Here is a 23,610-nt window from a genome sequence, read left to right as displayed (position 1 = left end):
CAACAACAACAACAGGGGTGGACCATAAGGAAAGGGGTGTTAGAGGCGTTGGTTCCACATTACAATTAAATAGATGGTTGGTGTAATGTGGGGACACATTGCAAGCGGGGCATACATTTTGTATGTCGGGGTTGATTCTGGATAGGTAAGAGTTTAACCTATTACAGTATCCAGAACGAAGTTGAGCAAGAATGACACGCGTTTCCCTGGGGAGTATGCGTTCCTCTTCAGCGAGTTCTGGATATTTTTCTTCAAGTACTGGATTCACCGGGCAATTCCCGACATAAAGGTCCGACGCCTGTCTATGGAGTTCACCAAGGACCTGCTTATGTTTTTTCGCTTCATACGGCTGGGTTCTCAGGTGCCGTATTTCCTCAAAATGTTTACGGAGATGACTCCTTAGGCCCCTAGGCGGTGCTGGTTCGTCAATCAGATGTCTGTTGGGATGCCCAGGTTTCTGGGTATTCAACAGAAACTGTTTGGTCAGCATCTCATTTCTCTCCCTGATGGGGAGTATTCTCGCCTCATTATGCAGATGGTGTTCTGGGGACATAAGAAGACAGCCCGTGGCGATTCTGAGAGCAGTATTTTGGCAGGCCTGTAGTTTCTTCCAGTGGGTAGTTTTTAGGCTTGGCGACCATATGGGTGACGCGTAGCACGTAATCGGCTGGCTAATTGCTTTGTATGTGGTCATGAGCGTTTCTTTATCTTTTCCCCAGGTACTGCCAGCAAGGGATTTGAGGATTTTATTACGGCTCTGAATTCTCGGAACAATTGCGGTTGCGTGCGCACCAAAATGTAGATCCTGATCAAACGTCACACCCAAGATTTTGGGGTGTAGGACAGTCGGTAGCGTAGTGCCATCGACGTGGATGTTCAATATGGTCGACATTTGGGGCGTCCATGTTGTAAATAAGGTCGCGGAAGATTTAGTCGGTGACAATGCCAGGTTTCGCGAGGCGAAAAAACTGGAGAGATCAGGGAGATAGCCGTTTATTTTATTGCATAGCTCATCGATCTCTGGGCCTGGGCCTGTGGCCATTATTGTGCAGTCATCGGCGTAGGAAACGATTGTGCCTCCTTCCGGTGGTGAAGGTAGCTTAGATATGTAGAAATTAAACAAAAGTGGGGATAGGACACCACCCTGTGGCACCCCTTGTTTAATTCTCCTTGGTTTTGATGTTTCGTTTCTGAATTGCACCGATGCCTGCCGACCACCCAGATAATTTGCGGTCCACCTTTTAAGACATGGGGGAAGGGTAGACCCTTCCAGGTCTTGCAGTAATGAGCCATGGTTGACCGTATCAAAGGCTTTTGATAGGTCTAGCACTACGAGTACTGTTCTATGGTGGGGGTATTGATTCAAACCGCAATTTATCTGGGTGCTAATGACATTTAGCGCGGAGGTAGTGCTATAGAGTTTTCTGAAGCCATGCTGATGAGGGGCTAGCTGCAAATGTGCTTGGAAATAAGGGAGCAAAATGGCTTCAAGCGTCTTTGCCACCGGCGATAGGAGAGATATCGGACGACATGACTCACCTACGTTAGCTGGTTTCCCAGGCTTTAGTAGCGGGACCACCTTGGCCATTTTCCATTTCTCGGGTATGGCAAAGGTGGAGAGAGACAGGTTGAAGACATGCGCTAAATATTTGAAACCCTCTTTCCCTAGGTTTTTAAGCATCGGCATGGCTATGCCGTCTGGGCCCACTGCTTTGGATGGTTTAGCGCGACCAATGGCGTCCTCAACCTCTCTAGCGGTGATGGTGATTGGTGACGCGCTGAATTTATGTTTATGTGCGTGTCTATTGGCTCTCCGTCTATCTTTGTCGACCGTAGGATGCATTATATATTGTCGGCAGAAAGCGCTCGCGCATTTTTCCGCATCCGACAGCACCTTATCGCCAAAGGCGATGGAAACTTTGCCTTTGTGCTTAGTCGGATTCGATAGGAACTTTACGGTGGACCAAAGTTTACCTACACCGGTAGAGAGGTTACAACCTCTTAGGTGCTCTTCCCATTTCGCCCGCTTGTGTTCGTCCACAAGCAATCTGATGCGTTGGTTTATATCCCTTATTTGGGGGTCGCCTGGATCAAGCTGTCTTATAAGGTCGCGTTCCCTCGCTAAGATCGCGGCCTCCGCCGGGAAGTGGGGCCGGATTTCGGGAATTCTCCCCGCGGGAATGAATTGTGCGGAGGCGGATTCAATGACCTTACGGAAGGCACGCTCCCCTTGGCGGGCATCAGTCGGGATAGGGAGGGCAGCAAAGCTGCTGTCTGTTGCAGATTTATATTCTTCCCACTTTCCTTTTTTGAAGTTTATGAAAGTGCGTTTTTCGGTGACGATGAAGTCGGCGGTACGCTCGAACGAAATAAGTATGGGCAGGTGGTCGGATGCCAATGTTACCATCGGCTGCCAGTTGACGCAGTTTACGAGTTCTGCGCTCACGATTGAGATATCTGGCGAGCTATGACAGCTTCCTACCATACGTGTGGGGGCGTCTCCGTTTATTGTGCAGAACGTCGTTTCTTCTATTTGATCCACCAACATCTCACCCCTACTGTCCGCCCGCAAGTTTGAATGCCATAGGTCGTGATGGGCATTGAAATCGCCTAAGATAATGCGATTGTTGCCAGTGAGTAAGGCCTCGATTTTAGGGCGGTATCCACTGGGGCAACAGGTGACAGGAGGTATGTAGATGTTGATGATTTCTAGATTTGCATCGCCTGAACGGACAGATAGGCCTTGACGTTCTAAGACATTGTCCCTGCGGTCGATGCCAGGATCAAATATATGATATTGCACAGAGTGGTGTATAATAAACGCGAGGCCGCCTCCATTTCCGCTCTCGCGGTCCTTCCTGTGGACATTATACCCAGGGCAAGTCTGCAATGCAGATCTTGCTGAGTTTAGTCTCTTGAATCGCAGCAATGCGCATGTTGTGCCGCTTCATGAAATCGACTATCTCCGTAATCTTCCCAGTTGGTCCATTACAGTTTAACTGCAGAATTCTGAAGTGCATGAGGGGTGACGCCGCCACTCTAGGGGTAAGTGACGGGTGACTACGCCTAGGTTGTGGAAGGCCAGGACGCAATTGCTGTTGTGGCCTTGGGACTGGGCGCCCTTGGGCAAGCATTGGGGTACCCGGATGATTTGGGTTTGCGACCTGGCAACATGGCGCGATGAAACCCGTCGAAGGGTTGCCGTCGCGGAGACCAGAACATCTAGGAAAGTGGCACCACCCAAGGCAGGAGCTGCATTGAGCGGATGTCGCAAACCTATATATTCTGAGCTGGCAGACGGTGCAAACGGAGGTAGGGACAAAGAGTATGTTTCCCTGACCTGCACGATTGCTGCCAGAAAAGAGGGGAGAGAAGAAGACGGAGGCAGGGGCTGATGCTCAGCATTGCTACCAGCTCTACTTCGAAGGTAGTAGTTATGAGTGGTATCAGCTGTTTGAGTTGTTGGCGCCGTGGGGCGCGAGCAGCAGCGGGTACTTGTTGTGGCTTGCTGAGCAGCGAGGCTGCTGGAAGGTAGTGGAGGGGCGCTTAGGCGTAGACTACGGGACGCCCTTGGGCGTGAGCAGCAAGGAGCCACAAAAGATTTATAAAAGTTACGTGGACGTCGGGTTTTGGGATCAAGCCCAGAACAACCTGTCCGATGCAACCATCCCTTGCACGAGACACACTAAACAGAGTATGACCGTCCTAAAAAGATTCTTTTCTGGCAAATGCAGCAAAACCATTTCTCAGGACCGGGGTCAGGAAACGGACCCGGATTGGGTTCGATACCTTCCCGGAGTAAGAGAATATGTAGCAGTCCTGCTGCAAGGAGCTGCTGGGAGGATGACAATTTGTGGGAGGGACGAAACAAATTAAATGGGGTCACACTGAAATGACAGTCCTTGGTCGGGAAAAATCCCGAGTCGCTCCGGTACATAGAACCGACTGCCTTGGGAAGCGACATCCACGTCAATGCCACTACCATACCGAATGTTTTACACCCCAAAATCTTGGGTGTGACGTTTGATCAGGATCTACATTTTGGTGAGCATGCAGCCGCAATTGTACCGCAAATCCAGAGCCGTAATAAAATCCTCAAATCTCTTGCTGGCAGTACTTGGGGAAAAGGCAAAGAAACGCTCTTTCCCATTAGGGAGAGAAATGAAATGCTAAGCAAACAGTTCCTGTTGAATACCCAGCATCATCCCCCGCCACCGTCTTCTTACCCCTCTTTTCCTGCAGCAATCGTGTCGGTCAGGGAAACAGGCTCTTAGTCCCTACCACATTCTGCACCTTTTGCCAGCACAGAATATATATGTTTGGACATCCGCCCTATGCAGATCCTGCCTTGGGAGGTGCCACTTTCCTAGATGTTCTGGTCTCCGCAACGGAATCCTCCAGACGGGCTTCATTGCGCCATGTTGCCAAGCCGCAAACCCTAATACACCGGGTGCCCCAATGCTTACCCAGGGACGGCCAGACCCAGGGCCACAAGGGCAATTGCGTCCTAGCCTTTGACAACCCAGGCGTAGTCACCCGTCACTTACTCCTAGAGTGACGCCGTCTCCCCCCTCTGCACTTCAGAGATAGTCGATTTCATGAAGCGGCACAACATCCCCATTGCTGCGATTCAAAGAGACTAAACTCACAGCAAGATCTACTCTGCAGACTTGTTCTGGGTATAATGTTCACAGAACAGATCGCAAGAGCGGAAGGAGCGGTCTCGCCTTTATCATACACCACTCAGTGCAATATCATATATTTGATCCCGATATCAGCCGCAGGGGCAATGTCCTAGAACGTCACGGCTTATCTGTCCGGTCAGGCGATGCAAACCTAGAAATCATCAACATCTGCATCCCTCCTGCGACCTGGTGCCCCAGTGACCACCCTAATATTAGCGCCTTGCTCACTGGCGATAATCGCATTATCTTAGGCGATTTCAATGCCCATCTCGACCTATGGCATTCAAACTTGCAGGCGGACAGCAGGGGTGAGATGTTAACGGATCAAATAGAAGAAACGATGTTCTGCACAATAAACGGAGACGCCCCCACTCGTATATATCAATTGTGAGCGCAAGACTCGTAAACTGCGTCAACTGGCAGCGATGGCGATGGTAACATTGGCATCCGACCACCTGCCTATACTTATTTCGCTCGAGCGTACCGCCGACTTCATCGTCACCGAAAAACGCACTTTCATTAACTTTAAAAAAGGAAAGTGGGATGAATATAAATCCTTTACAGACAACCGCTTTGCTGCCCTCCCTATCCCGACTGATGCGCGCCAAGGGAAGCGTGCTTATTGAATCCGCCCTGGCTCGCTTCATTCCCGCCGGTAGTATTCCCGAAATTCGGCCCCACTTTCCGGCGGAGGCCGCAGCTTTAGCGAGAGAATGTGACTTTATAAGAAAGCTCGATCCCGGCGACCCCCAAATAAGGGATATAAACCAACGCATCAGATTGCTTGTGGATGAACACAAGCGGACGAAATGGGAGGAACATCTAAGTAGTTGTATACTTTCTGCCAGTGTGGGTAATCTTTGGTCCACCGTAAAGTCCCTATCGAATCCGTCTAAGCACAATGACAAAATTCCCATCGCCTTTGGCGATAAAGTGCTGTCGGATGCGAAAAAATGTGCGACCGCTTTTTGCGGACAATATATAATCCATTCTACGGTTGACAAAGTTAAAAGGAGGGCCAACAGACACGCACATAATCATAAATTCAGCGCGTCCCCAATTACCATCACCGCCAAAGAGGTTGCGGATGCCATCGGTCAAGCTAAACCATCCAAAGCAGTGGGCCCAGACGGCATAGCCATGCCGATCCTTAAAAGCCTAGGGAAAGAGGGTTTCAAAAATTTAGCACATATCTTCAACCTGTCTCTTTCCACCTTTGTCATACCCGAAAAATGGAAAATGGCCAATCAGCATGGCTTTAGAAAACTCCATAGCACCACCACCGCGCTAAATGCCATTAGCACCCAGATAAAATGTGGTTTAAATCAGAAGCCACAGTACTCGTAGCGCTAGACCTATCAAAAGCTTTTGATACGGACAACGATGCCGCGTTACTGCAAGACTTGGAAGGGTCTACCCTTCCCCCATGTCTTAAAAGGTGGACCGCAAATTATCTGGGTGGTCGGCAGGCATCGGTGCAATTCAGAAACGAAATATCAAAGCCAAGAAGAATTAAACAAGGGGTGTCTCAGGGTGGTGTCCTATCCCCACCTTTGTTTAATTTTTACATATCAAAACTACCTTCGCCACCAGAAGGAGTTACTATCGTTTCTTATGCCGATGACTGCACAATAATGGCCACAGGCCCGGGCCCAAAGATTGATGAGCTTTGCAACAAAATAAACGGCTACCTCCCTGATATCTGCAGTTTTTTCGCCTCGCGAAACCTGGCATTATCACCGACATCTGATTGATGAACCAGCACCGCCTAGGGGCTTAAGGAGTCATCTCCGTAAGCATTTTGAGGAAATACGGCACCTGAGAACCCAGCCGTATGAAGCGAAAAAACACAAGCTGGTCCTTGGTGAACTCCATAGGCAGGTGTCGGACCTTTATGCCGGGAATTGCCCGGTGAATCCAGTACTTAAAGAAAAGTACCCAAAACATGCGGAAGAGGAACGCATGCTCCCCAGGGAAACGCGAGTCACTCTGGCTCAAATTCGTTCTGGATACTGTAACAGGTTAAACTCTTACTTATCCAGAATAAACCCCGACATACAAAATGTATGCCCCGCTTGCAATGTGTCCCCACATGACACCAACCATCTCTTTAATTGTAATGTGGAACCAACGCCTCTAACACCCCTTTCATTATGGTCCTCCCCTGTCGAAACAGCAAGTTTCCTTGAACTCCCGTTAGAGGATATTGATGACAATTTGTGATCGGTCGCAGCTATTAGGTGAGGCGAAACATTGCTACAACAATAACAAGAGGGACAATTGGCGTTTTAATGCTTTTTGATATAGCCATACGAAATTCGAACTACAAAAAAAAGTGAAAATATCACCGAACAGATGTTTCTTTTCCGCCTTCCTAATATTAGCGCCTTGCTCACTGGCGATAATCGCATTATCTTAGGCGATTTCAATGCCCATCTCGACCTATGGCATTCAAACTTGCAGGCGGACAGCAGGGGTGAGATGTTAACGGATCAAATAGAAGAAACGATGTTCTGCACAATAAACGGAGACGCCCCCACTCGTATATATCAATTGTGAGCGCAAGACTCGTAAACTGCGTCAACTGGCAGCGATGGCGATGGTAACATTGGCATCCGACCACCTGCCTATACTTATTTCGCTCGAGCGTACCGCCGACTTCATCGTCACCGAAAAACGCACTTTCATTAACTTTAAAAAAAGAAAGTGGGATGAATATAAATCCTTTACAGACAACCGCTTTACTGCCCTCCCTATCCCGACTGATGCGCGCCAAGGGAAGCGTGCTTATTGAATCCGCCCTGGCTCGCTTCATTCCCGCCGGTAGTATTCCCGAAATTCGGCCCCACTTTCCGGCGGAGGCCGCAGCTTTAGCGAGAGAATGTGACTTTATAAGAAAGCTCGATCCCGGCGACCCCCAAATAAGGGATATAAACCAACGCATCAGATTGCTTGTGGATGAACACAAGCGGACGAAATGGGAGGAACATCTAAGTAGTTGTATACTTTCTGCCAGTGTGGGTAACCTTTGGTCCACCGCAAAGTCCCTATCGAATCCGTCTAAGCACAATGACAAAATTCCCATCGCCTTTGGCGATAAAGTGCTGTCGGATGCGAAAAAATGTGCGAGCGCTTTTTGCGGACAATATATAATCCATTCTACGGTTGACAAAGTTAAAAGGAGGGCCAACAGACACGCACATAATCATAAATTCAGCGCGTCCCCAATTACCATCACCGCCAAAGAGGTTGCGGATGCCATCGGTCAAGCTAAACCATCCAAAGCAGTGGGCCCAGACGGCATAGCCATGCCGATCCTTAAAAGCCTAGGGAAAGAGGGTTTCAAAAATTTAGCACATATCTTCAACCTGTCTCTTTCCACCTTTGTCATACCCGAAAAATGGAAAATGGCCAATCAGCATGGCTTTAGAAAACTCCATAGCACCACCACCGCGCTAAATGCCATTAGCACCCAGATAAAATGTGGTTTAAATCAGAAGCCACAGTACTCGTAGCGCTAGACCTATCAAAAGCTTTTGATACGGACAACGATGCCGCGTTACTGCAAGACTTGGAAGGGTCTACCCTTCCCCCATGTCTTAAAAGGTGGACCGCAAATTATCTGGGTGGTCGGCAGGCATCGGTGCAATTCAGAAACGAAATATCAAAGCCAAGAAGAATTAAACAAGGGGTGTCTCAGGGTGGTGTCCTATCCCCACCTTTGTTTAATTTTTACATATCAAAACTACCTTCGCCACCAGAAGGAGTTACTATCGTTTCTTATGCCGATGACTGCACAATAATGGCCACAGGCCCGGGCCCAAAGATTGATGAGCTTTGCAACAAAATAAACGGCTACCTCCCTGATATCTGCAGTTTTTTCGCCTCGCGAAACCTGGCATTATCACCGACATCTGATTGATGAACCAGCACCGCCTAGGGGCTTAAGGAGTCATCTCCGTAAGCATTTTGAGGAAATACGGCACCTGAGAACCCAGCCGTATGAAGCGAAAAAACACAAGCTGGTCCTTGGTGAACTCCATAGGCAGGTGTCGGACCTTTATGCCGGGAATTGCCCGGTGAATCCAGTACTTAAAGAAAAGTACCCAAAACATGCGGAAGAGGAACGCATGCTCCCCAGGGAAACGCGAGTTACTCTGGCTCAAATTCGTTCTGGATACTGTAACAGGTTAAACTCTTACTTATCCAGAATAAACCCCGACATACAAAATGTATGCCCCGCTTGCAATGTGTCCCCACATGACACCAACCATCTCTTTAATTGTAATGTGGAACCAACGCCTCTAACACCCCTTTCATTATGGTCCTCCCCTGTCGAAACAGCAAGTTTCCTTGAACTCCCGTTAGAGGATATTGATGACAATTTGTGATCGGTCGCAGCTATTAGGTGAGGCGAAACATTGCTACAACAACAACAAGAGGGACAATTGGCGTTTTAATGCTTTTTGATATAGCCATACGAAATTCGAACTACAAAAAAAAGTGAAAATATCACCGAACAGATGTTTCTTTTCCGCCTTCCGATTATTGTTGTAGAGGTCAATACGCGTCTTTTGACCTCTCGATATTTTTGGACGCTCATTAGCAGTCGAGCCCTCTTCTAGACTGTTACCTTTTTTAAAAGTTCTTTGTCCTAGTTTATTTCACGATTTTCTGTTTTGTTATAAACAAAGCGAAAAGAAAATACCTTTTCTTGGTATAAAGTTTGCTTTCGTAATAGTTATAGTAAAAATACTCATTGCGTTAGAGGTGTTTTGTACAACCCTAGAATAACCCAAAATGTCGTCGCGAAAGTGTAAATACGAAGCTGATGCTTTTTGTTATATATGTGGGCAATTTATTAAAGCTCGAGATATAAAATATGAATTAAATACACTTCTCATCCTCTGTGAAGCATACAAAGCATGTTTTGGCTGTCCTGTTTGGAATCAATACAAAACATAGGCTCCACATGCGGGAATTGCCCGGTGAATCCAGTACTCAAAGAAAAGTACCCAAAACTTGTGGAAGAGGAGCGCATACTCTCCAGGGAAACGCTCAACTTCGTTCTGGATACTGTAACAGGTTAAACTCTTACCTATACAGAATCAACCCCCACATGACACCAAACATCTCTTTAATTGTAATGTGGAACCAACGCCTCTAAGACCCCTTTCATTATGGTCCACCCCTGTTGAAACAATAAGTTTCCTTGGACTCCCGTTAAAGCATATTGATAACAATTTGTGATCGGTCGCGGCTGTTGGGTGGGGCGAAGCACTGCTACAACAACAACAACAATATAGGCTCCACATGTTGCTTGTAGTTATTGTAAAAGATGTTTGGAAGGTAAGCAAATTTTATTAAATTAAAATAGTAAATTAAATTAAGTAGACGTATTGATTTCTCTTTCTATATTTCAGGTTGGCATCGAGGTGAGAACAGATCTATGAAATTTGCAACACCACGAATCTGGCGAGTACAAAAGATCACGTTAATGACTGCTACTTTTGCATTGTGAATCCGAGTAAAAGACGTAGAGGTAAAAATGCAAAACCAATCGAATATCCTGATATTGAATCTTCTTCAACTCTAGCCGCACAAGATCTGACACGACCAGTATAAGAGCCACCGAAAAAATTATCGCAGAGAAGTGGATCATCTCTTAGTTCTTATAACAGCGATGCCGATAAGAGTTTTTACCGCCACCAGAACAACCAAAACATCATTTCATCAGTACTGAAGATTTTAATGATTTGATTAGAGATTTAAATATACCAAAAAGTAAAGCAGAGCTTTTAGGCTATTCTTCGAACAACGTTATCAAGGCCAATGTAATGAAAACATGATGGGAGACTATATTTGGGGTTTATTGAAGGATAATACCTATGAACATAAAAGAAAAAGTAAAAGTGTACACTTTTAAATAATTTTACACTTTTTTGTAAGTTAGTTCGAATTAAAACTTAATAAAAATATTTATTTCAATTGTTTCATTTTCAAGTAAAAACTAAAACTGCAGATTTTGAAATATTTCGTTCACGCAGTTTCCTAAATAGGAAGCAAACTTTTTCATGCCATATATATGTATGTTTTTTTTTTTTTTGTTAACGTTTTACAAGACGGTGCACCACCTAAGGAGAACAAAAATTTGAATTTTCGCTTTTGGATTCTAAAAACGGAGGTCGCGGTGCACCTTTTGATACCACCTTTGATAATTTTCGATAAAAATTAGGTAGTGCACCGTCTTGTAAAACGTTACCTTTTTTTCGTCAAATTACGACCTAAAGAATTGAAATTTAATGCCTTGAAGTCAAAGTCAAATTTTGTGTTGACCCGTGTTATCATTTCGTGGCTGAACTTCTGGCCATGTGGACATCTTATTGTTGTTTTGAATCAGAAATATGCGTCGCTAATACCGTCATCGAGTATGCAGCTATCGTGTAACCACTAACAAAACAAACCGTGGAATTGTTTTGAACATATAATAATCATGAATAGCACAATAAAAAAAACGATCATAGTATATACAATTTATAAAATACGATGTACGTAGCAGTGCTGAAGTGAAGTATTTATGATGCACCGTCTTATAAAACGTACCGTATTTATATACAAACATACTAAATATAACTTTGCTGTTTGCTGCTACTGCACCTTCTACGTGCAGATGCCAGGTGTCTTCCGTATTTCCAACAAAAGAGCCAAGAACTAGCGTAGCAGTTGTGTATAAATATGTATGTATGTATATATATATCATCTATAAATTCTTGCAACTATACGTACGTATGCTCTCCTTAAGCGGTGGTTGGTACGTGTCGAATAGTGGATACAATCCTCTAATGATTCCCTCCCAGATACCATCCTTGTTAATTCTATTTGTATACCCAGCGGCTAAACTGTTATAGAGTTCTTCATGACCGCGCACCAAACGTATCAATTTCAAAGCATTTATTTTAATACCATCTTTTGCGATTGTACTATTTTTGTTAGCATTTCCGTTTTTTAAATCTGACTCCATTTTAACACACACCCGAACGCATCTAATAAATTAAGCAACTAACGCGTTTTGGACACAACTGCGCGGCGCAGCTGGTATCAGCGATATGATCCGCAAGCGAGATTTGCTATTTCACTTGCACGTATGGGAACTGACTATGCAGCCACTAAACGCTGCAAGCCTTCAAGCGCTGCAACCTGCTGCGTCAACAAAATTCCTCCAAAATTTGTTTTGTAGTTTTAAAAATGTGTTGGAACATAACAGGGTGACCCGTGTAATGGTATCAGCGGTAATACCATTATTTATTAGGGGGACTCATGTAACCTTATAAATGCCTTATGAAGTGTGTAAACATAAATTTATCTAGTGCGAGAAAAATCATTTACACAATTTGTATAAATTTACGCGCACTTTTCATTGTGTAAACGCGGTAAACTCAAAGGAATGCTACCTCGCAGACATTACAGCAGGTATTTTCATCAGAAATCTCCAACATCAGCAAGTCATTTACAAGTATATCTTAGTAAAGACGTTTTTGTTTTGATTTTTCACTTAATCTTGGCATTTTTTAATTTGTATAACAATCAAAAATGTTTTTTTTTTTTTTGATAATAATACAGCTTATAAACAATTAAGTTTATCCAGAATATTACAGCGTGTGTAACTGCATATAATTTTACACCTTATAAGTTAATATGCTTTTATGAGTCCCCCTATTATTTAGCGCATACATGGCCCAATAGATGAATCGTGAGCGCATATAAACAAGAATTTTTTGTCATTTGAAAAATTAGCTATCATCCGGCGGCAAAATACTGAGCCAGATAAATAGTTTTGCATGTAAATGCAACAACAACGATTTGAGCCAGATAAATCCAGATAGAAGTCTGGTTCAATTTGTGAGCCAGATAATTTGTTAATTACTTCTTTTTAGGTTGGCAACGCGGCCTTTAATATACCTACTTTTTCAAAAATAGATGTCGCTGCTTAGCCTTTCGCCGTATGAGTTAAATGAAAAACAGCAGCGACATCTGCCTATCACATTTCCCGTGTGCAAAAATTTCACGACATCTGCTTCTCAAGTCTCTCAATGATCTAGAGCATTCCCGTGAGAATTGAGCGTGAGCCAGAGCTGTAAAACTCACTGAAAGACGGCATTTATGTTGGACCAGTAAGTTCTTTTTCGAACTCAACGTATATCGAATTTACCCAAAAGAATCATTTTGTGTTTTCCGTACTTAATCTTAAGGCCCTTTTACATTTGATGTTTTGTCTTTGTTGCTGATGGTGTGAGTACCTTGAACGCTTCATAGCAGTCATTGTTATCTTATGGCTCTGTTGAAGCGCCAAAGCGTTATCTGACTTTGCAAATCGGGTTTCAACGGTGTCAATACAAAGGCAACACAGCGGAATTCTAAACTTTACATTTTTACTCTTGTGGCTTATTACTTGTTAATATGTAATAAAAGGCGCAAAACTAGCTTGCAATATCCATTTCCATTACATTAGCTACGCTTGCGACTCTGATAATTTGTAAAAAAATCTCAGAACAGTAGAAATTTATAAAACAAAATTAAATGTATTTTTGAGAGAAGGTGCAAATTTCGCACCATGTGCTGATCTGTAAGCTATCGAAATTTTCGTTTTTTGCATCCAGTGTCAGTTAATTGCAAGGCGAATCCATACCTGTAGTGGTATTCACTAACTTTTTTAACCACATTTGCGACCGCTTTATTTGCGAATCGTTAACTATAACGATTTCGTTAATCAGTAACTATTTTGTATCGATATTTGTTTATCGGCGATTAGCTGTGTTGTTAAACAAATGCCAAGTTAATTGGCTGCGTTAAAAATCACGAAATTAATGTTTCTGGCACTTTTATTTAAAAAACAAAATCGGAACTTTAATTAAATATTTTCAAACACGAAAAGCTGCTTTATAAATCAAATGGCATTTGAGTACTTGGCGTACGGTTTAACACAAGATGAAGAATTACTAAGTCCATCGCCAGTGGACAGACACCTTCTTAGAGAAGTAGATAACATATTCCACTTGAATGCAAAGGAGTTTCGAAAGCTGTACCGACTAACCCCAGACTTGGCTCATGGTATTATTTCCCAACTTAATGGTCAATTAAGGGGTACAAGAATAACTGTGATATTAACAGAGAAAAAAGAAATTTATACCGCATTTACTTACCTTTTGTTAAAATATGTAAAAACTTGCATAATAATGACTTTTAAAAGCGGTTAGTATACGGAATTTATTTATTTTTGGCATTCCTTTTGTGCTTTTCACATTTTTTAGGTTTCGTTAATCTGTGCTGCCACATTTCTACTATTAAAACGAAATGTAAATGTTATTTATTTCGAGTCGTTAAAACTAAGTTAGTGAATAGTACATTCGATAAGGTAAGCGACAAAATCGTTAATTAAAATCTTGACAAATCGCATCGTTATAAGTTAATGAATTCCTCTACAGGTGGGGGCAAAGCGAATTCAAGCAATTCGCCGCGCAGAAGAATGTCAAGTCAAAACAAAATTTTAATTGATTTCGATTAACTGACATATTAAAGTACAAGGCGCTGTATGGAAAATAATCAAGAAAAAGCAATGAGCCGTTGGGATAACAACACCGGGGGGTCAATTTCCTAACTGTGAAAAACTGATAAATGTACATTTATTGAAAACTCATTTGCACACAAAATTTATGTGAGATATCTCTTCGTCACCTTCTACATAAGAGTAGCTGCTTTATTGTTTTTGAGCATTTATGCAGTACCAGCTTAGTGATGCTAATATTCGTCACACTATGAGTAGCCGCCTCCGTGGACTTCCCTGACTGGGAGGCGAACTGATTCCTACACAGTGGGAGTTTATTTAGATTGACCTCCCTGATATGCTGAGCTAAGATTTTCTCAATACCCTTAGGAGAAACGATCTCAGGCTTATTGGTCTATACGACGAGGACAGTTGCTCGGGCTCCCCTGGCTCTGGTAGAAATACTACCTTAACTCTGGTAAAAATACTACTCACCTGTTCGTGATATGGCCGAGCATTAGTTATGCCTTACATAAAGTGGATAACACTGGGGCTATATGATAAGTATAGACCGCCTCTGGTCCTGGTGACTTGAATGGGCTGAAATTAGGCAGGGCCCATTGCACTCGTTTGACAGTGCTGAGCCTTTTTGCCAGGCTTTTTTCATTACGCTGATGGTTGGTAAATCTGCCATTATAGGTGGTGATTGTTAGCTTACTATGCAGTCAGGAAAGTGAGTTTCGAGTAAAGGTTTACACGTCTCTTCTGGCTGCGTGGTGTAGCTCCCATTTGTCTTTTTTTCATCATTACCTTTTCACAGTGTTCTCTCCAGATAGCCCTTTTAGACTTCCTAAGTTCTTTATTGTAAGATGTTGGAGTGTCTTTGTACGAGTCCCAGTCGCCCGTAGCTCTCGCTTTATTAAACAGCTTCCTAGCCTGGCATCTTAGCTGCCCAAAATTTTTGTTCCACCAAGGCACATCGCGTTGTGTACGTATCTTTCCTTGGGGGCAACTCTCATTGAAAGCTGTTTTAATGTCTGAGTGGAGCTATTCAGCTTCCTTCTCAAGGTCCTGCACGGTGGTTATGGGACGCTGTAAGCTGTTTCAACTTCCTCAATAATAAAACGGAAAAGCTCCCAGTTCGTTTTCCTAGGATTTCAAAAAGCTGTGTTCCGGAAAGTGACCAATGTCGAAGACAATGTGTTTGTGGTCCGACATTGACTCCTCTCCTGAGACATGCCAGTTAGTGACGGTGCTGGCCATATTATAGCTGCACAGAGTAAGATCTAAAACTTCCCCGCTAATAGCATTTACAAAGCTGGGTTCATTGCCCCGGTTGATAATGCTTATATTGTTATTACTAATAAACTCAAGGTGGTACCCCTGTTGTTGATGTTCGTGCTGCCCCATGTTGTGTGATGGGACTTTGCGTCGCGGCAGAGGATCCATGCTATGTCACTCTTCTGACAGTATTTGATGAGGGCTATTGTTTCTGTTGTTGGGGTCTTTTCTTCTTCCCCCGGAAAGTAGCCAGAGGCCAAAATTGTCTCTTGTTCGCCTCTTGGGTTGGAATTTTTGCCCATACTGCGGCCAAATCATGAACTGTAAAATTGGAAGAAACATTAGTTTGTTGCTTAAAAGCATCGCCGCTCGTGGGCGAGAACTGGTGGAGTAGATTAGCTTTCCATCAGTACTGTTCAGGCCTTTTACGGCACCGTGTTGAATCCAGGGCTCCTGGATGAAGGCTATTCCCAGACCTTCCTTTTAAAATTTTTTAATTAGGAAGCCTGAGGCTGCCTTGCATGTGCTGCGCATATGGTTAATTTTCTGTTTCGAATCGTGGATATTGATATTTTCTCTGCAACATGTTCAGGTGGTAAAACGTACCCGTTGCTTTTGTTTTTGCAGCAGTGCTTTTCCCCATCCAATGGGTACGACCGATCACAAATTGTCATCAATATCCTCTAACGGGAGTCCTAGGAAACTTGCTGTTTCAACAGGGGTGGACCATAATGAGAGGGGTGTTAGAAGCGTTGGTTCCTCAGTCCAGTTGAAGAGATGGTTGGAGTCATGTGGGGACACATTACAAGCAGGACATATTTTTTGTATATCAGGGTTAATTCTGTATAGGTAAGAGTTCAACCTGTTACAGTATCCATATCGAAGTTGAGCTAGAGTGACTCGCGTTTCCCTAAGGAGTGTGCGTTCCTCTTCTGCAAGTTTTGGGTATTGTTCTTTGAGTACAGGATTCACCGGGAAATTCCTGCCATAGAAGTCCGACGCCTGTTTGTGAAATTCACTGAGGACCTGCTTGTGTTTTTTTTGGCTTCATACGGCTGTGTTCTCAGGTGCCGTATTTCCTCATAATGCTTACGGAGATGACTCCTTAAACGTACCCGTCATCATCCTCTGCATAGATCCCGTCCCACCAATGTGTATGAAAAATTAGAGAGAACACGATGCATATTGAAAGAGAACCTCAACTTAAATCTCCTTGGATTATGCATCCGCAACTTGTATTTTTCTTTATTTAAGATAACCATTACCACGGCGTTGCTTCTGTACACATCGTGACCGGGCGCCTTCAAATCCCACATATGTTATTCACCGACTGAACGGGGTGAGTGTTAAATGGTTTTTATGGAAGATTGCGTTCTTAAGACATGAAAGCTGACTGAAAACTATGTCAGGTTTATATTGCATCTCCACGACAGACGTTTTTACTCACGATCATGCGCGCCAGTACACGCACATAGGCGTGTGCTTACTTTGGCTGCCATGGATGGTGCTCGAAGTCCACGAAAGAGGAAAGGCGGGTCGCGCTGTCAAAGGCTGACTTGAAGTCGACAAAAAGATGTCGCATCGTGAAGATCTGGTCGTTGGTTGTTGTTGTTGTTGTTGTAGCAATGCTCGCCCCACCTAAAAGCCGCGACCGATCACAAATTGTCATCAATATCCTCTAACGGGAGTCCAAGGAAACTTGCCGTTTCAACAGGGGTGGACCATAAGGAAAGGGGTGTTAGAGGCGTTGGTTCCACATTATAATTAAAGAGATGGTTGGTGTCATGTGGGGACACATTGCAAGCGGGGCATACATTTTGTATGTCGGGGTTGATTCTGGATAGGTAAGAGTTTAACCTGTTACAGTATCCAGAACGAAGTTGAGCAAGAGTGACACGCGTTTCCCTGGGGAGTATGCGTTCCTCTTCCGCGAGTTCTGGATATTTTTCTTCAAGTACTGGATTCACCGGGCAATTCCAGACATAAAGGTCCGACGCCTGTCTATGGAGTTCACCAAGGACCTGCTTGTGTTTTTTCGCTTCATACGGCTGGGTTCTCAGGTGCCGTATTTCCTCAAAATGCTTACGGAGATGACTCCTTAGGCCCCTAGGCGGTGCTGGTTCGTCAATCAGATGTCTGTTGGGATGGGTGTCTGGGTATTCAACAGAAACTGTTTGGTCAGCATCTCATTTCTCTCCCTGATGGGGAGTATTCTCGCCTCATTATGCAGATGGTGTTCTGGGGACATAAGAAGACAGCCCGTGGCGATTCTGAGAGCAGTATTTTGGCAGGCCTGTAGTTTCTTCCAGTGGGTAGTTTTTAGGCTTGGCGACCATATGGGTGACGCGTAGCACGTAATCGGCTGGCTAATTGCTTTGTATGTGGTCATGAGCGTTTCTTTATCTTTTCCCCAGGTACTGCCAGCAAGGGATTTGAGGATTTTATTATGGCTCTGAATTCTCGGAACAATTGCGGTTGCGTGCGCACCAAAATGTAGATCCTGATGAAACGTCACACCCATGATTTTGGGGTGTAGGACAGTCGGTAGCCTAGTGCCATCGACGTGGATGTTCAATATGGTCGACATTTGGGGCGTCCATGTTGTAAATAAGGTCGCGGAAGATTTAGTCGGTGACAATGCCAGGTTTCGCGAGGCGAAAAAACTGGAGAGATCAGGGAGATATCCGTTTATTTTATTGCATAGCTCATCGATCTCTGGGCCTGGGCCTGTGGCCATTATTGTGCAGTCATCGGCGTAGGAAACGATTGTGACTCCTTCCGGTGGTGAAGGTAGCTTAGATATGTAGAAATTAAACAAAAGTGGGGATATGACACCACCCTGTGTCCCTGTGTGTGTTTAATTCTCCTTGGTTTTGATGTTTCGTTTCTGAATTGCACCGATGCCTGCCGACCACCCAGATAATTTGCGGTCCACCTTTTAAGACATGGGGGAAGGGTAGACCCTTCCAGGTCTTGCAGTAATGAGCCATGGTTGACCGTATCAAAGGCTTTTGATAGGTCTAGCGCTACGAGTACTGTTCTATGGTGGGGGTATTGATTCAAACCGCAATTTATCTGGGTGCTAATGACATTTAGCGCGGAGGTAGTGCTATAGAGTTTTCTGAAGCCATGCTGATGAGGGGCTAGCTGCAAATGTGCTTGGAAATAAGGGAGCAAAATGGCTTCAAGCGTCTTTGCCACTGGCGATAGGAGAGATATCGGACGATATGACTCACCTACGTTAGCTGGTTTCCCAGGCTTTAGTAGCGGGACCACCTTGGCCATTTTCCATTTCTCGGGTATGGCAAAGGTGGAGAGAGACAGGTTGAAGACATGCGCTAAATATTTGAAACCCTCTTTCCCTAGGTTTTTAAGCATCGGTATGGCTATGCCGTCTGGGCCCACTGCTCTGGATGGTTTAGCGCGACCAATGGCGTCCTCAACCTCTCTAGCGGTGATGGTGATTGGTGACGCGCTGAATTTGTGTTTATGTGCGTGTCTATTGGCTCTCCGTCTATCTTTGCCGACCGTAGGATGCATTATATATTGTCGGCAGAAAGCGCTCGCGCATTTTTCCGCATCCGACAGCACCTTATCGCCAAAGGCGATGGAAACTTTGTCTTTGTGCTTAGTCGGATTCGATAGGGACTTTACGGTGGACCAAAGTTTACCTACACCGGTAGAGAGGTTACAACCTCTTAGGTGCTCTTCCCATTTCGCCCGCTTGTGTTCGTCCACAAGCAATCTGATGCGTTGGTTAATATCCCTTATTTGAGGGTCGCCTGGATCAAGCTGTCTCATAAGGTCGCGTTCCCACGCTAAGCTCGCGGCCTCCGCAGGGAAGTGGGGCCGGATTTCGGGAATTCTCCCGGCGGGAATGAAATGTGCCGAGGCGGATTCAATGACCTTACGGAAGGCAGCTCCCCTTGGCGGCCATCAGTCGGGATAGGGAGGGCAGCAAAGCTGCTGTCTGTTGCAGATTTATATTCTTCCCACTTTCCTTTTTTGAAGTTTATGAAAGTACGTTTTTCGGTGACAATGAAGTCGGCGGTACGCTCGAACGAAATAAGTATGGGCAGGTGGTCGGATGCCAATGTTACCATCGGCTGCCAGTAGACGCAGTTTACGAGTTCTGCGCTCATGATTGAGATATCTGGCGAGCTATGACAGCTTCCTACCATACGTGTGGGGGCGTCTCCGTTTATTGTGCAGAACGTCGTTTCTTCTATTTGATCCGCCAACATCTCACCCCTACTGTCCGCCCGCAAGTTTGAACGCCATAGGTCGTGATGGGCATTGAAATCGCCTAAGATAATGCGATTGTTGCCAGTGAGTAAGGCCTCGATTTTAGGGCGGTATCCACTGGGGCAACAGGTGACAGGAGGGATGTAGATGTTGATGATTTCTAGATTTGCATCGCCTGACCGGACAGATAGGCCTTGACGTTCTAAGACATTGTCCCTGCGGTCGATGCCAGGATCAAATATAAGATATTGCACAGAGTTGTGTATAATAAAAGCGAGGCCGCCTCCATTTCCGCTCTCGCGGTCCTTCCTGTGGACATTATACCCAGAGCAGGTCTGCAATGCAGATCTTGCTGTGAGTTTAGTCTCTTGAATCGCAGCAATGCGGATGTTGTGCCGCTTCATGAAATCGACTATCTCCGTAATCTTCCCAGTTAGTCCATTACAGTTTAACTGCAGAATTCTGAAGTGCATGAGGGGTGACGCCGCCACTCTAGGGGTAAGTGACGGGTGACTACGCCTAGGTTGTGGAAGGCCAGGACGCAATTGCTGTTGTGGCCTTGGGACTGGGCGCCCTTGGGCAAGCATTGCGGTACCCGGATGATTTGGGTTTGCGACCTGGCAACATGACGCGATGAAACCCGTCGAGGGGTTGCCGTCGCGGAGACCAGAACATCTAGGAAAGTGGCACCACCCAAGGCAGGAGCTGCATTGAGCGGATGTCGCAAACCTATATATTCTGTGCTGGCAGACGGTGCAAACGGAGGTAGGGACTAAGAGTCTGTTTCCCTGACCTGCACGATTGCTGCCAGAAAAGAGGGGGGGGGGGGAAGAAGACGGGGGCAGGGGCTGATGCTCAGCATTGCTACCAGCTCTACTACGAAGGTAGTAGTTATGAGTGGTATCAGCTGTTTGAGTTGTTGGCGCCGTGGGGCGCGAGCAGCAGCGGGTACTTGTTGTGGCTTGCTGAGCAGCGAGGCTGCTGGAAGGTAGTGTAGGGGCGCTTAGGCGTAGACTACGGGACGCCCTTGGGCGTGAGCAGCAAGGAGCCACAAAAGATTTATAAAAGTTACGTGGACGTCGGGTTTTGGGATCAAGCCCAGAACAACCTGTCCGATGCAACCATCCCTTGCACGAGACACACTGAACAGAGTATGACCGTCCTAAAAAGATTATTTTCTGGCAAATGCAGCAAAACCATTTCTCAGGACCGGGGTCAGGAGACGGACCCGGATTGGGTTCGATACCTTCCCGGAGTAAGAGAATATGTAGCAGTCCTGCTGCAAGGAGCTGCTGGGAGGATGACAATTTGTGGGAGGGACGAAACAAATTAAATGGGGTCACACTGAAATGACAGTCCTTGGTCGGGAAAAATCCCGAGTCGCTCCGGTACATAGAACCGACTGCCTTGGGAAGCGCTGGTCGTTGGTCAAATCAGTTCGTTGACTTTCGCATAGTACACTAGATAGAACCTTATACGTGACACTGAACAGGCTGTTTCCGCGGTGGGCGGCGCGGTTTGCTGAGTCTCCTTTATCATGGATTGGTCAAAGCTCACTTAAATGTAATCTGGAGGAATGCGGTCATCCGACCACATTTTGCATAAGAGTTCGTGCATGCTCTTTACCAACTCTTCGCCTCCGCGTTTGAACAGCTCAGCGATAGTCTGTAATAGTAGCGCCTTGTAATTCTTTAGCCGGGTTATTGCCATTCTCATCTCGTCGTAGGGTGCCGGAGCGTGCTTTCCGTCATCGACAATTCGCATTCTCACTCGCTAGCAAGCGATGAGTAGATGTGTCCCCCCACAACTTAAGCACACTCTGAGCGTCACTTACCAGGTCGTCATTATCATCCCGGTAGGAATCTGTTCCGGTATTGAAACCTTCCGTCACCCCCGTAATTTTTGTACAATTTTCGGGCATTATTTCAGCATAAGAAACTTCTCACACACACGCCGTTCAGCCTCACGTTTTTTCCTTTAAAATAAGCGTTTCATTCCCTTCTTCACGTCACTATAAGGCAGCTTGGCCCTTTAGGCAGAGTTGTTGTTGTTGTTGTTGTAGCGATAAGGTTGCTCCCCGAAGGCTTTGGGGAGTGTTATCGATGTGATGGTCCTTTGCCGGATACAGATCCAGTACGCTCCGGTAACCCAGCACCATTAAGGTGCTAGCCCGACCATCTCGGGAACGATTTATATGACCACGTTAAACCTTCAGGCCATCCTTCCCTCCCCACCCCCCAACTTCCATGAGGAGCTTGGGGCCAGAGCCTCGTCTGTTAGTGAAACAGGATTCGCCGCGGATAGGTGAGGTTAACAATGGGGTTTGGAGAAGCTATATATTGCGGTGGCAACCTGAAGGGTTGCGCTACACAACCCCGTGAATCTGGTATTATAGTCGCCTCTTACGACAGGCATACCAACCGCGGGTATATTCAGACCCCCTAACCCGCTGGGGAGTTTAGGCAGAGTCCTTTAGTTTCGTGTTCTTCGATCAGGAGACAGCCAAGTAGGTGGTGTAACCTGGTACTAAAATATACCATATTTCGAGCCGCGGCGAAGACAATCATCCTCAACCCGTTGGGAGATGTTACATCGTAGAGGCAAAATTTTCCGACTATAGGGCCTAAAACTCCTTCCTTGCCCGCACTGGCGTTAAAGGCGCCCAGCATGATTTTAATATCATGGCGGGAGCAATGATCGTATGTCTTTTCTAGTTTCTCAAAGAGGGTGTACTTATTCTTTTCGTCCGTACAGTTTATTGGTGCGTAAGCACATATAAACGAGACAATGAAAAACGTTGCCTTGATGCGGATCGCTTGTTCACATCCTTGAGCGACAGTACTTGGCGATGTTTGTAGTAGACGTCGCAAGGCCCTAACGTTTTTCTGTATTGCCCCGATAATCGTCCTTCCCTTATTCCGGTTATGTCAGTCTTTGTCTTTACGAGGACATTAACCAACCGAAAGAGCCGGACATCGGTACATTCTCCTAAAAGAGTTCGGACATCTCAGGCACATGCCCTTAACATATTCACTGATATGAACTAGCAGAAGTCCGTAAGGTTAACGTGTGAACTGAATAACCAAATATTTGTGGTGTTTTCTCTCATTTCCACTTATAAAATTTTGGATAACAATTTATCTATGTGTCTCTTTTACACCTCAAGAGATTAAAATTGACTTGAAAAACCCACTTCGGTTTTGCCCGCCTCACTTTCAGTCAAGATTAGTTAACAGGAACGACATACATCAGAGGAATATTCGAGAATCGATGATTCGCATGTCATAAACGAGTGGTAAAGGTCGTTTTCACCATATTCGCTTAACACTAGATGTGAGATGTGAGTGATCGCACCTATTGGACGGGGCGCAGGACTACTATAACAACAATAACGCGCTAATTTACTTGACAGAAATTGTTCGGTGATTTGTCAGATGAAGAATCAGTTCATTAAACATCGAAACAATATTTCTCAAGCTTCAGGAAAATCTATAGTTCTAAAGTTGATATCTAGCACAATTCTTTAAATACTCTTAAACCTTCTATTTTTCAAGTTGATATCCATCATCTTTCTCCATCGTTTGAGAAATTTATAGTTCTTGAGTTGATCTTCAACATAATTTCATTTCTTTTATTTTCAAAACTTTGAGAATTTAACGTTCTTCCCAAAGTGGCGAAACTTCGTAAATTTAGATATAAAAATGAATACCTGTAATGTAAAATTAAGATTTTATTCAAACACATATTTTAAGAACAAATATTTTATGTTTTTGGTAAAAATTGGTAAAAGTTGAGGGAATAGTATTTTAAAGAAACAAGTCCGAAATTTATATACCAACAAACTTTAAAAAATATTTA

At 44.9% G+C, this 23,610-nt stretch overlaps 1 protein-coding gene across 1 annotated transcript in view; it reads right to left on the bottom strand.

The window, feature by feature from the left end:
* Nucleotides 1-11,884, bottom strand: part of LOC137249873 (uncharacterized) — a 94,058-nt gene extending 82,174 nt beyond the window's left edge. The window contains exon 1 of the mRNA XM_067781864.1: nucleotides 11,472-11,884. Coding sequence (XP_067637965.1) covers nucleotides 11,472-11,706 — 235 coding nt within the window. The 5' untranslated portion in view covers nucleotides 11,707-11,884. The remainder of the gene's footprint in view (nucleotides 1-11,471) is intronic.
* Between the last annotated feature and the right edge of the window lie 11,726 nt (nucleotides 11,885-23,610).

This window comes from Eurosta solidaginis, chromosome 4 (assembly GCF_040869045.1).
Source record: "Eurosta solidaginis isolate ZX-2024a chromosome 4, ASM4086904v1, whole genome shotgun sequence".
In the NCBI taxonomy this organism is placed as follows: domain Eukaryota; kingdom Metazoa; phylum Arthropoda; class Insecta; order Diptera; family Tephritidae; genus Eurosta; species Eurosta solidaginis.
This window is presented reverse-complemented; position numbering and strand designations above follow the sequence as displayed.